At 43.6% G+C, this 14,366-nt stretch overlaps 1 protein-coding gene across 4 annotated transcripts; it reads left to right on the forward strand.

The window, feature by feature from the left end:
• Positions 1–2,137: 2,137 nt before the first annotated feature.
• LOC115798727 (transcription factor 20) lies at positions 2,138–13,580 on the forward strand. Of its 4 annotated transcripts, none has more exons than XM_030755677.1 (6): positions 2,138–2,321; positions 3,423–6,127; positions 7,737–7,830; positions 8,607–8,659; positions 8,765–8,832; positions 11,171–13,580. In XM_030755677.1, the coding sequence occupies exons 2-5, from the start codon at positions 3,428–3,430 to the stop codon at positions 8,825–8,827; spliced, it is 2,910 nt and encodes a 969-aa protein (XP_030611537.1). In that variant the 5' UTR covers positions 2,138–2,321; positions 3,423–3,427; the 3' UTR covers positions 8,828–8,832; positions 11,171–13,580. The 4 variants fall into 4 exon arrangements, with proteins under 4 accessions (XP_030611537.1, XP_030611536.1, XP_030611539.1 ...); XM_030755676.1 differs by having other exon boundaries at positions 8,765–8,828; XM_030755679.1 differs by having other exon boundaries at positions 8,610–8,659; positions 8,765–8,828.
• The last annotated feature ends 786 nt before the right edge of the window (positions 13,581–14,366 follow it).

Consider the following 14,366-nt stretch of genomic DNA (forward strand, 5'->3'; position numbering starts at 1 on the left):
GAACCACACGCACAGACAGTAGGTCAGGATGCTCTCTACACAGCAACGGTAGAAGGACACCAGCAGATTCTGGGTCAGATAGTTGCTCCTAAGAACCCTCAGGAAATGCAGTCTCTGTTGGGCCTTCCTGTAAATGCTGGTCGTATTGATACTCCAGGTCAAATCATCCTGCAGATGTACTCCCAGGAACCTAAAATCTGAAACCAGCTCCACTTCATCCCCCTCGATGAACAGAGGTTGAATGACATGTGTTGTCCTCCTAAAGTCTACTACCATCTCCTTTGTCTTAGTGGTGTTCAGGATCAAGTTATTCTCACTGCACCACCTTGACAGCCGCTGCACCTCGTCCCGGTATGCTGACTCATCCCCGCCTGATATGAGCCACACCACAGTGGTGTCATCCGCAAACTTAATGATGCAGTTACTGGCATGTATGGAGGTGCAGTCATGTTTATGATGTTAGATTCAACTCATTGTCATTGTGTGCACAAGGCACACAACGAAATGATCGTTCCAGATCACTCATCCAGAGACGAGCATCTGCGGTCATGCAGCCAAAGACCGGCGCTACCGATCTGAAGGCAGTTGTGACCACAGTCACCAAGAACAACATTGGTAACACACTACGCTGTGATGGACTGAAATCATACCTCACCTGCAAGGTCTCCCTGCTAAAGAAGGCACATGTACAGTTCCATGTTAAGGTTACCAGTGAACATCTAAATCATTCAGAGAAGGTCTGGGAGTAAGTGCTGTGGTACAGATAAAACCAAAATTGAGCTCTTTGGTATCAACTCAACATGGCGTTGTGGAAGAAGTGAGATGCTGAGTATGACCCAAAGAACACCATCCCCACAGTCAAGCATGGAGATGGAGACATCATGCTTTGGGGCTGTTTTTCTGCTAAGGGTAAAGGTCATGGAGGGTCCTTTCAGCTTGACAATGACCCAAAACATACCGCCAAGGCAACAAAGGAGTGGCTAAAGAAGCAGCACATTAAGGTCATGGAGTGGCCTAGCCAGTCTCCAGATCTCAGTCCTACAGAAGATCTGTGGAGAAAGCTGAAGTTGAGTTTCCAAGCAACAGCCAAGAAACCTAAAGAGTTTCTGTAGAGAGGAGTCGGCCAGAATCCCTCCTGAGATGCAAACCTGGTGAAACGTCTTACCGCCGACAAGGGTTTCTCCAAGTACTAAGTCATGTTTTGCTTGGGGATCAAATACACATTTCATTCAGTGTGTTTTTTCTGGATTTTTTGGTTGATAATCTGTCTCTCTCCATTAAAATGAAGCTACTATAAAAATTAGAGATGGTTCATATTTTTGTATGTGAAGAAACTTACACATTCAGCAGGGGATCAAATAATTATTTCCTCCACTGTACAACAACACCCATGGTATCCCAGCAGAATATTGTACTGTCCATCTTCTTCCCCTTATCTGATTCAGGGTCACAGAGCTATCATACAGGAACACATTCGCACCTACGGTCAGTGTAGAATCACTACCAAACCTCATGCATGCATTTGGGCTGCAGGAGGAAGTCGAACTACCCAGAAAGATCATACGAACTGTATGCAGAAAGGCCCGATTCAGTCCCATGACCTTCTTGCTCTAAGGTGACATCTGCATTGTGACAGATGTTATTCCCATCACCTGGTTTTAATGTTGTTGTCGTTGTACAGGGCTGCTATATCTGTTAGTGGTACACTAATTGGTGGAATACCAATCTTCGGCTCAGTTTTTACCATTGTGATACATATGTTGTTATTATTATTATTATTATTATTATTATTATTATTATTATGACAACTGTTTCACTGCTGCTCGGTTTTCTTGTCAAGGCGTCCGATATTAGACAGCACAGCTGAATACGCCTCATCTGTGACTGGCAGCCTGCTTCAAGGTTAACTTTCTGAAGCTTTGACAGCTTGCATGCAACCGTTAAATAATGGACAAATTATTTTATCTGGAATAAACACTGGCTTGTATTTTTGTGAAACCCTTTTAATATTTAGACTTTGCTTTTTGTTTGCATGATTTTACTTTTTTTTTCTTTTTTTTTTTTTTTAAAGTACTAAATCTATTGGTAATTGTTTTATTGTGAAGGGAGTGTCCGGAAGTGTTAGATTATGTACAATTTGACAGTGCTGCTATCAGAGTAGTGTGTTCCTGGAAAGTGTGTGGATCTTTATTTAATTTAGGGCTTTCTCACTTTGTAGTTGTTATTTGGCTTCGTTAGAATAGATGTGTTGCTGAAGGAGATGCGGGGCGGGACGGATTCTTAACTGGACGTGTAAAAACGCTGCGATTTCTCCCGTCCGGGTAAGTTTTGATGAGCAGCAGCACAGCGCAGCGCATTACCTCCGCTCTGTCTTTGTTTCATCCAGCCGGGCCTTGCCCCGACGCTCGCCGTTCTCTTTAATTGGGAGAACGTGTCGCCAAACTCCATGAAAAGTATCTCGTAATTTGATGATACCTCGCTTTACGTTTTGTTTGGACATATACTAGAAAGCAAGTTGTCTTTCATTAAATCTTTTTAGATCTACTCTTCAATTCGGAACTAATTTAATACAGCAAAGAACACCATTTTAAACAAAACGAGACATTTTTAAATTTCGTTGGCCGTTGCTCTTGCAATAAAGTTATTAACAGCCGCAGTAGTCTGTAACCTGCGATGTGTGTAGCTGAGCTATAAAAGTTGACATTTTATCGGAATAATCAGACTTTGCGGGGAGTAGACCTCGCCGAAATGAAAAGTGGTTGTTGCCGATAAGTAGAAGTTGTTAAATCATGTTGTGTAGTATATGACATCCAATCTTTAACGAAAAAGGCCCTTAAGTTCTCAAATCTTTAATGCGGTTCGACGTAAGTAAATGTTACCGGAGCTAAGCCGGGCCTAGCTAGCGTGCTACCATTAGCTGTTGCTAAGCTAAGTATGGTTAGCAGACTCGACCTGTCAGCTTTGGTGGTTTAAAAAGTCAGGCGGCTGTTTGGAGAGACATTACTAGGTAACGTAACAACTTTTTATTCAGAACATTAATAATATTAAGACAATTTGGAAATAAGCCAAAATGTAAATTGTCAGTTAACCCTTGCCATGTTCTCCAGCGTTAATGAAAGTCAAGCACGCGTCAGTTCCCAAGCTAACCTCAATGGTATGACTTTTGTTGTAAGGGCTTGTGGATAAACTCTTTGCTTCAAATCAAATAAACTTATTAAAAAAAAAAGGGTTCAGTAAGTGTTAAGTCACTGTAATGGTCAAAAGTAAAACTGACTTGGAGTTTTTTCCTATGCTCAGGAGAGCCACTCTGCTGAGCTGTGCAGTGAGGAAATAAACCCACCCATTGATTTTTGTTTCCCAATGATTATAAGCTAACAGAATATCTTCTTTTTTTTTTTTTTTTTTTTCTTTTTCAACTGCAGTTGTTATGGAGCAGCCACCAGGGAGCATAAATGATCTACAGCCTCAAGACCTCTCCACTTCCTGCATCCCCACTGTGATCGACCTGACCAGGAAAGGGGAGGAATGTGTCCGCAACTCCACGGCGACTCTTGATGCCTTGCGGGTGGTCAGGAGTCCCGGCTGGTTCCCAAACTCTGGGAACAGCAACCCTGGATTACAGGGATTCTCAGAGACCAGCTCCTCGGACATCGCACACCAATCAGGGGATCAAATTCAGCCAGACAATGCCTTCTCGCACACTACAGTCACCCTCTCCTACGTGAGCAGGTCTCACGTCTTCTCCGTTCAGGACACCCTATCTCAGCACTCGCCTCTGTACAGTGTGCCGCCTATCAGCAAGTTCTCCCTCCACCCTCCTTGTGACACAGATAAAGGGCTTGGGGAGACCGGCTATGCATTGAACCAGCATTACTTGGAGCAGGCTGAGAGGCCTGTGGACCTCGCCACACAGACAGAACTTTTTCAGTCATTGTCTCAGGCTCAAGGGGGACTAGAGAACAATGTGGGCAGAACACAGGACTCTCATGAGTGTAACAGTGGAGTCACTTTCAGTGATGGGGATGTAGAAAAGCCGCTACAGGGCAAAGAGGACCACAGCCTTACTTATGAAAACAGTCAGAGTTTAGATAATTGTAATTCAGGGGCATGTGCCGAATCCTCACCTGAGCCTGTCGCCCCTGTCACAGGGAAGGAAGAGGAGAAAGGGGCCTCTGAGGTGCTCTTTCTTATGTATAAGAAACCAGACCAACTGGTTGCCTCAGACAGTGCAGGTGCCAGAGACCTGTGTTCACTAAGCAGGGAGTACATAAGTCCTCTGGAGGACCCCGTTTCCCCCTCTGCTACCTCACTGGATGATGTGGAGGATGTATTTGTGTTGCCTCAGGCCTCAAGCTCACCCAGCGGCGACAACTCTTATCTTGAGACAGCTGAGGGCGTCTTGTGTGATAGCTTGAGTACAGAAGGGGCCAGTCAGCCAAGCTCTGGCACCAGTGACGGCGCCACAAGGTTGGATTCAAGTGATGAAAATAAAGAGCCAGGCCATAGAAGAAAGCCTGTCCTGGAGCCTTTGATCGACTTGACTGATTTTTGTGGAGCAGAGGTTTCTGAAAACGATCACACGACTGTTGTTCCTCACATGAATGGGAGCGCAAAGGCACTAGAGAGAAGTCTGAAAAAAAAGAGGCTGCCAGCACGTTCTGGTAGAGGGACGCGACTAGAGGCCATAGTTATGAACATAAATTCAAGCAGGTATAAAGTATCAGGATGCATACGCACCAGTAACAAAGCTAATGCTTCCCAGTCAACATCCAGTGATTCCACCTTATCCACATCTAAGAGAAAAGACTCTGTGTTAGCAGGTAAAAGGAAAGGCAGCGTGAAAGTATCTTTCTCAGCAAAACTAACAAAACAGAAAGCAGTAACCCCGCTGAAAAGGTGTAAATCCAATAACCTGAATACTGACAGCTGCAAAGACTCTACCTCTGATTCAGAAATGATCAGTAATTCTAAAAACCTACAGCGCAGCGCACCTCCAAAAAGCCCCAGGTCTGCTTCACAGAGAGAGACTGCAAAGAGAGAACCGGTGAATGTTTCCCATCCTGTGCACCCACCACAAACTGCCCCTGTGAAGTCAAAGAGGAAAACCTCCCCACAGTCAAGTCCTCAGTTTGCTGTGCATAAGAATTCAAAGAAGGAGCCTGAGCTGCTTCCTCAGCCTGACCACTCAGTGGACATTCAGGTGGCGAGATTTTCACCACCATCAAAATCTCCAAAGAAAAACCAAGGCAAAGCCAAAAGCAGATCTTCTGGTAGCAAAACGTCTCCCAGTGCCAAGACGAAGGCTGCTCACACTCCCAAAAGAAGGCGAAAGAAACACAAACGGGGTCAGTCGTCGTCCATGTTTTCCCCCAAAGAGCCTGAGATCAAGCTCAAGTATGTCAACTACAAGGAGGACAAAAGGGATTCGAGGCCAGACAGTTTCTCTCCGTTTATCCACGTGGAGCGTCAGCAGTCGTCGCCGTCACTGTGTACTGTGATCAATTACCCCGAGGAGGTAAGGGCGCAGCACAAGAAGGGCCCGCAGCAGCAGCAGGCTAATACCAGCGGCTTCATTTCCGCACTTGTACCCAGCACTTCCTGTCTGCAGCTGGGCCGGGTGTCCACTCGTGGTCAGCACCAGCGCCCTCTCATCTGCTGCCTGTGTGGGCAGTCGGCCAATGCCATGGACTTGGGGGACCTCCACGGCCCCTACTACCCTGAGGGGTACCAGCCGAGCACCAAAACACCAGCCAGCACTTTAGGCCTCAAAGAGGATGACTACAGTGATTCAGACTCTTCTTCCTGCAGCATTAGGGGTAGGGGGAGGAAGTGTGCTGCTGCTCCCGCTCCACGGGCCCTTAGGCCAGGAGCTCAGCTGAAGAAGAGGGGTCTCTTGGAGAACCACAGACGGACCGGCAGCAGCAGCTCGGGTAGCCCTGCGGCAAAGCGAGCACGGTCAGATGCTAGCTCTGCAGCTGTGGAGGACTGGTATAGCCCCCCTGTGTTGCTCCTAGAGCCTTGTGAATACTGGCTCCATGAAGATTGCGGCATCTGGTCTGCAGGCGTGTTCCTCGTGAAGGGCAAAGTGTACGGCCTGGAGGAGGCCGTCAAAGTGGCCCAGGAGACGGTAAATCTGGAGCGTTGCACAACACCACATGGACACGTGGCTGATATGGTGAAGCTGGAAATGAAAGCAGCATTATATATGTTAATTATTGCAGTTGGCTTGTTTTCTGTGCCTCTAGGATGCTAATATATTTCAGATGCTTTCAAAGCACAGCATTAGGAAATGTGAATAAGTAAGTTATTAGGTCAGTTTTAAAAAAGTCTGTAAATTCTTGGTGCAGGGAAAACAACACTGAGACAGTTTTACTACTGTTGGCACGGTTTTAACGAGATACAGAATAAGTGAGACGGCGTGTTCCATTTTAACTCGGAAATCATAATTTTCAAATTCCCAGTCAGAATTTTCCACTGGAACACCCCCTCAATTTGGACTTCGAACACGGGAAGTTGAAGCTGTCTCACCAACCCTGACTTCACAGTCCAGGATTGTGGCAGTGCGCACAAATGGTAGTAAAACTGTAAAGTTTGTACTGCCACTGTTGTGTATTTGTGACTGGCTAAATAAGCCGTATGCAGGATGCTGACCAGGCTCTGTGCGTGAACATGCTGCAGCCGTGCTTTTAAGCACAAAAATACAAGCATCACAATGTAATGCTGATGATGCATGAATGGCTGTTTCTTGCTAAGGAGCAAAACAAATCCCATTTTTTCCTTGCTTTTCCAACTGGGACACGCTCAACTTCGGAGTGCCGTCACTCCCAGCTCCAACATCCGACTTCCAAGGCAAATGGAACGTACCATTATTCTTAAGGAGAACAACCATCAAATCAGATTCACATGTTAAGACATTAACCTCCTTAAAACCACCATGCAGCTTTACCCCTTTTACTGGCTAAAATGATTGAAAGCTGATTTGGAAGTTCAAGTTTCTGAAAGTGGTTCATTCAACTCTTTATGGTCTTGTGGACATCGAGAGCTTAAAAAGAGATCCTAGTTTAATTCAAAGTCAGAATGAGTCATCAGGAGAAATCTTTTGGGCTTACATTAATTACATGATATTAAATGCACGTTTCATAACAGTGCCTGCAAAATATGGCACTTGCTTGAGGCTGAAAACGTTTGGGTCGAGCCTGAACTACCAGTTTCTCCTCATCCATTGTTCTACGCACGCTTGACGAGTGCCAGCATGTCCCTGCCACCACCGGAGTGGGGGTTATGCATAGAAAATAATAGAGGTGATGGTGTATTTTGAACCTAAGCATACCTCAGGGACTTTTTGTTTGCTGCCTGGCTGAAGATCAGCTCTGGCATCTTAAAGTCAAAGTGTCTGCTGTGGGAGAGGTCCGTTAAGGCGGCGTTCTTCTGGTTTCTCTGTAGGTGATAAGGTGTTAAAACATGAACCTTACAAGTGCCTGACTGCTGGTAAATTCAGCCTTTGGGTTTAAGTTTATTTTGAAAGGCTGTCAGAGCCTCCCTGTATAAAGCATGCTCACTGTATAAATCAGCTTTTGTATATTAAGGTAGCTTGTAATTTACAGCTACTGAAGGCAGGCATTCAAACCAAATTGCATGCTATTTTAATGCTATCTCCTGTCTAATGTAGAAGTAGAAATCACAGCTGTAGAAGTGTTGACGGTGTCTTCTCTCAACCTCATCTGCTGTGTTTTCAGGTGTGTTCAGCGTGCCATGACCCAGGTGCTGTGCTGGGCTGCTTCTTTAAAGGTTGTCCCAACAAGTACCACTACAGGTGTGCTCTGGAGTCAGGTACGCAACAGAGTAAAAACTCTTACCACTTCTTTCATGTACATTTTTAAAGTTGAATGTGTGATATTTTTGTTTTTTAAGTCATAGCCTGTATTTAAAAGATGGACATTCTTTCTGCTGGCCAGGTGGAAAGCAGAGTATGTTTTAGGGTGGGGTTACCTTGTGATTGATAAGTTTCTGATGGATGCAGTGTCTCTGGGTTTCTCAGTCAGATCCGTCCCTAGCTTGTTACGAGCAGTTTTAAAAATGTCAAGATGGCTGTGCCCGAAACACTGAGCTCGAGGCGGTGCAGCTGGACTTCACTAATTAGTGGTGACTCAAGGTGGCCAGGTTCATGTTTTATATACAGTCTTTGTTTTTCAGGTTGATTTTGAGTGTTTCCACTAGTGTGCAGCTTTGCATATTTTGCCCTTAATATTGAGATTTTTTATATCCACCCCAGCATGATGGAGTACCTTTGGATTTCTTTGTGCCATCTGCTCCTCTCGCTACTTTTTTAAAAAAATTTAAAAGTTTCTGCTTTTTTTCTGGTGCACATCTGATGTCTCAAATTAACTTTGTACCTGTTGAAGTTTAAATTAGAAAATATACACCCACGACTGGTGCTTTGTGTTCAGTGTGTGTGTATGTGTGCTCACCGGTCTGAAAATAGCTCCTTTGTGAAGGGCTGTTGGCTCTTATCACTTCCGCTCAGCCTGAAGTTGCACGTGGGGGCGGTTGAACCTTTCAGATGAATCAGTGCGGCGTTGTCAACTCCTGTTCTGTTCTTGTTCTAGCAGACTGTGTTCTCATTGAAGAAAATTTCTCCATGAAGTGTAAGAAGCACAAGGTGAGCAGCAGCAGCGCTCTTTAAAATGATGTGTGTGCACTTATTGAAGTCTTGGCTTGTAGCCATTTTAAAAACATAACCTTTTGATTTGTAATCTTTTGTTAGAACAAGACATTCAAAGCCTCCTTCAGGGAACAGATGGGACGAAAGGTGACAGAAACCTCATGAGGTCAGTAAGTATCTGTTCTTCTTTTTCTGCTCCATTTATGCTGATCAACAACAGCATTAAAACCATTGACTGACGGTTGGAATATTTTAGGCAGTTATTTTTCTAAAGATGATGTATTGCGAACAGGAAATGTGGGCATCATAAGAACCTGAGATTTTTGACGAGGGCAGTTATTTCTGGCACGCGGTGGTTACCTTGGTTTAGGGCCTCTGCTGAGAAACAGAAGTATGATCGTTTTAGTATAGCTCATTTTATAGACCCACATTACAACTTCCTCAAAAGCAGAATTGAGCATAGTTTAAGTTCAAGCTCAGCCACAATACCAGCAAATCAACACATCCAATTTGCAAATCAAATACAGATGCTTTATTATAGCTTTATTATAGCTGTTTTAGACTGGCCACAGTTTCCCTCTCTACTCCAACTCTGTCTGTCTGACTGCTGCCCTGCTGAGATCCCAGAACAGAGAAATGCAGCCAAAAGGAAACTTCTTTTAACTATAGTGGCTTTAACTGAACTACGGTAGTGTAATATTCATAGTCAGCCTGTGGGCTAGGGCTGCAACTATCGATTATTTTAGTAATCGAGTATTCTATCGATTATTCCATCGATTCCTCGAGTAATTGGATAATAAATACTTTATTTGTAGTAACAGTTCATCTGCATATTTTAACATCCGTACTGCAGTTTTTCCCTGTGTGAAACAAACAGGGTGGATGGAGCAGCTACAAAGTTCTCTTTTCTTCACTTACTGATCAGGTGGTTGATGAAGGACCTCCAGCTGTTTCCCAGTAAACGTTTAATGGAGGTTACAGGGGAGAAAAAAAAAAAGCTTCTTTTGGACGCTAGAAAAACATTTCCTTTCTTTCCACCTGAGCTCACCGTCCCTAAGGGCTCCGCCTCTTTGCGCTTGTGCAGACAGACTGCACGTAAAACAGCTGCTGTTGTGTTATCAGTGTTTTTGTTGAAAACCTGGGGGCTGTGTGAGCGTAATCTTGTAATGCTTTATATTACAAGCATTCTCCTAAATACATTTCTACTGCGGCTCTATATTTAGTCGCTAATCAGGGATTAAAGTATAAAAAATAATTTGACGGGGAAGCGGTCCTTTCGGTACTGAACAATCGCTAGTGCTAACAGCGGTGCTCGCTAGTAAACTGCGCTTATAGCGATCCATTCTGGGAGCTGAAGTAAAAAAAAAAAAAAACAGTTGAAATTCTCAGCACAGAGAAAAAAATCTGTTTCGTCTGACTATCTGTAATTACATTTCAGATACCTGAAAATGAAAATGCATTTTTACTTGACAAAATTACATTTTGACTATCCAGAATGTAAATGCAGATCTCTTAAATTACCATTCTGACTAGTAAGAATAATAATTCAAGATATCTTCAATTACATTTTGACGAGTCAGAATTCCTTTCAAGATATCTCATCCGTAATTAAATCTCATGTCATTTCTACTAGTCAGAATATAATTAGAGATATCTTAATTTACTAATATGTCTAGTCATAAATCAATTTCAGATCTCTGGAATGTAAATGTGGTGAAATGGATTCTATGTTAAAACAGCCTGCCGTAGCACAGCGAGCACAACACACAAACACGGCAGAGAGCGGTGGAGGCGTGGAAAAACACGTCAGCGATGATCCACTCAGTGTTAAAGGGAATCCGTCACAGCAAAGGAGAACTTTTTAGGATCGGGGGGGGGGGTCAAACGCCAGTTCCACACTTCAGTCCAGTAGGTGGCGGTAATGCCGCTCTAAGCTGCCACCGCCATTAAACCCAGAAGAAGAAGACGACGGAGAACTTTAACGCGGAGGAAACGGAGACACCTGAGCGCTGCAGAGTTTACACGAAGCATCGAAGCAACAAATTTGCCCTGAGGATTTTTTTATAATCTAATTATTCGAGTTACTCGAGGAATCGTTGCAGTCCTGCTGTGGGCTTAACATATTTATTAAATTCCAAAAATATAAATAAGCAAGTTTTAATTAATTGGAGAGTTGATTAGTTTAACAAAGCATGGTTCAGTGTATGCTCAAGGACTCAGGAAACATTGAAGGATGTGTCCTTTTAGTATTTAGACAAATATCACGCTCACTACTTGTAATTATTGTAGGGTCTTTACCCACGATACAAAGCTTCTTGAGGCGACTGTTTGTTGTGATTTGGCGCTATATAAATGAAATTGAATTGAATTGAAAATTGAATTGTATCCATTGATCAGGTCCTTCATAAGCAACAAAGACTGAATCCTGACGTGATGTTTTCTCTGTATGGGTGCAGCTGCTGCTGCTTTTTTTCCCCTCTGTGAAATAGTTTCTTCTTCTTCTTTCAGAAGATTCACCTGCAGCGTCCCGCAGGCCTTCCCTCCACCTCTGCTGGTAATCATGGCAACACTGGACCAGGGCTGTTCTGACTGACCGCTAACACCCGCAAACCTTAACTTCACCCTCTGCCCTTCAACTGCACTGTTAACCCCCCCCTCCCGCTGGGCACCGGGGCTGGAGGACCCCAGTCACCGAAGCCTCCCTCAGTCCAGTCTGACGGTACTCATCAGCCAACACCCCCCCCACGGACTGAGGAGGACCGTTCTTGAAGTAACATGCTGAATTTGTCATTTGTGTAGTTATTTATATGGGATTTTTTTTTCCTTTTCCTGAATTAAATATGAATAACAATCAAAGATATTTAATTTTTTAAAGATTTTCTAAGTATTTGATTATATTTGGTTTATTTATTCTCTTATTGGCTTCTTTAGCAGTCGTCAAAGAGGTTGGATTGTGTGTTGTTTTTAAGTTATTGCTAAAGCAGTTTGATGTTGAAATAAAAAGCCAGTCGAGGAGATTTGGGGACAGAAAGAAGGGGCTGGTGGATCAAGCTGGTACCCTCACAGAGCAAAGGTACCTGATTATCATCAACGCAGCGGGTTCTGGATTTAATGCAGCACCTTGTTGGATAATTTTTTTTTTTTTTTTGTTTCCAGTGCATATTCACCCAGCTGATGTTACTGAGTGAGCTGAGGAGCGTGTATGTATTTGAATGTATTTTCACAGGAAGCACTTTGGCCCTCTGCTGCAGTATTATTGTCTCCTTGACTGCTGCCTCTGAACTTTGTTTGCTCCAGGCTCTCTCATCTGGCTCTTTGAGGCTCACAGGTCACCTTTTGAACTTAAAATAGCTGCATGTAACTGCTACAGTGCGACCATGAGGGTATTTTTTATTTAATTTAATTTAATGTGGCTCAAAGCACTTCGGCCTCCCACTTTGGGCTGAGCATTGTGTTTGCCTGTATGGCCCTTAAATCAGTTTGGATCTTAATAAAACTTCAGTGTGAATTGTTAAACGCCCTGTTAGGAGTAAAGGAAATCCTTTCAGAGCAGCTCACTGCTTTTGGATTTCTTTCTTCATCACCTCAGCAATCCCCCTTAGAATACACAGGACCACTAAGCTGCTCTTTTGACTTCAGAGTCAGTCAAGACTCAACAAGGAGGTGTAACAGTCACTTCAGTGCTCACAGACAGGATCTTTGGTTTTCATCAGTCGTAAACTCAGTAGGAATGGCTGTACTTGTATTAAGCTCCCTGATGTCTTGACTTGGGCCTGTGTGGTGCATTTGAAGAAGCCTTATCTGACTTACCAGAGGTAAATGGAGTTTGCGTTCCTTCACCAGCTTGTGGTGCAACGACAAATCAGTGGATGTACTGCACACGGTGTTCCTGAGGGCAGCTTGCATGCACTTTTCTGCTGCAGACTTTTAGTAATAGCAGACATGCTGGGTCTCCTCCTAATGAGCTTTCCGACTGCACAGGTACTCACCTGCTCTCTGGGACTGGTTCGAACCTCATGCTGAGATTAGTTCCCAGTGTGTTTGTACCTGTTGAATGAGTCGTGAACGTCGCCCTTCCTGTTTTTGTTTTTTTGCTTGTTTTAGAGAGAAAGTCTTTGTGATCAGTGTTGTTAAAGTCTCTGTACTTCTCCTTAGCGCCATTAGGAGCAGCATTGTGCTGTGTGAGGCCCATTTTAGCCATTTCTCGATGTCGACAGACGTCCACACAGAGGCAGCTGAAGGCTTTGTCTGCTTAGTGTCTCACCAGCAGCAGCAGGATTCAACACACACACACACCCAAATCTCCTTACCCTGAAAACAGTGTCTGTTCCATTTGTGCCATCTTCCTGTTTTTGCCGTTTTTATATTTTGTTGCAATGAATTGATGGACTTTTTTTAATCAACCTTTTTTAAATGAGCAGGTGTGTCGCTGAGCCTGATTTTTCTTTTGTTTGGTTGTTTTTGTCAGTTTCAAGCACTTGTACCAAATAGAGATTTTTGGAATATGTTTTATTCTTAGAATCTTACAAAATGTTTGGATTTTTTTTTAAATTCTGTTGTATGTGTGTTAACCTCAGGGCTGAATCTCAGATGCGTTTTATATTTGTTTCCTTCTCTTGTGTCAACCCCACATTGACTGGAGCAATGATACACGTAGCAGGATGTGCTCATCTCCTCGGCTGTAACGCCTTTTTTGTTCTGTCTCGGTTACACGCTACCATCACATTCCAGCTCCACCTCCACGTGTCGTCAGTGATGCGGCGGTTTCTTTTACTTATCTCTTAGGACGTGGACCGCCAGCGTCACTGTCACACTTTTGTCGTCGTCTTATTTTGTGGTAACTTTTTTTTTGTATTGTATTGTCCACCTGTTGGAGCATCAGAGGTCATGTAATTGTTTAAAAATAAATATTTTGTTCACTGTTGGGCTTTTCTGTATGAGGTGTGTGGTTATTTAAAGATTTATCTTTGAGTGGTCATCTCATTATAATATACAGCAAATCAGCAAAGTGACCAATATTACATTCAGTATGATAGAAATAAAATGGAAATATAGTACACTTTGGTTGGGTGAGACCAGTGACGTGCAGTCAGGGGAGGCAGGTGAGGCACGGCCTCACCTGTCATCGTGGAAATATAAAATTAAAAAATAAATTAAATGGTTATATTCATTCAGTGATTTGTATTTTAAAGTTCTTTTCCATTTAACTACACCATTTTTAGATTAGTTTTTTCAAAATCGCTGAATTTTTGCATTTGCCGGTCAAATACTAAGAGACGAACGGTGAGGCACCAGCCCGGCGAGCCGCACCACGGATTGCGCAATCCGTGGTGCGGCTCAGTATAGTCATTGCCAATGACTACTAACTGTGCTGGCATGCTATGCAGTGAGACCGGATTACTTTCCCTTTGCATGTGGCTATTAAAATGTTCTAACACTTTTACTATATGAACTAAATTTCTATATTTTAGCTGGTGTATATAATGCACAGTTTTTTTTGTTGTTTTTTTCATTAACAACTGTATGTGTGTGTAATGCGTTCTTGTGTTGAGCGATCATGAAACTGCTGCGAAGAGACACTAGGTGAGGCACGCAGTTCTCGTGCCTCATGGTAGGGGGCGCTGGTGATCCCAGGGACTCTACGACTCCTCGGCGGCAAGCTACCATAAACAGTTAGCAAGGCCAGTTAGTTTTTCCTGTTGCT

The sequence above is a fragment of the Archocentrus centrarchus genome, chromosome 19 (genome assembly GCF_007364275.1).
Source record: "Archocentrus centrarchus isolate MPI-CPG fArcCen1 chromosome 19, fArcCen1, whole genome shotgun sequence".
NCBI classification, from domain to species: Eukaryota; Metazoa; Chordata; class Actinopteri; order Cichliformes; family Cichlidae; genus Archocentrus; species Archocentrus centrarchus.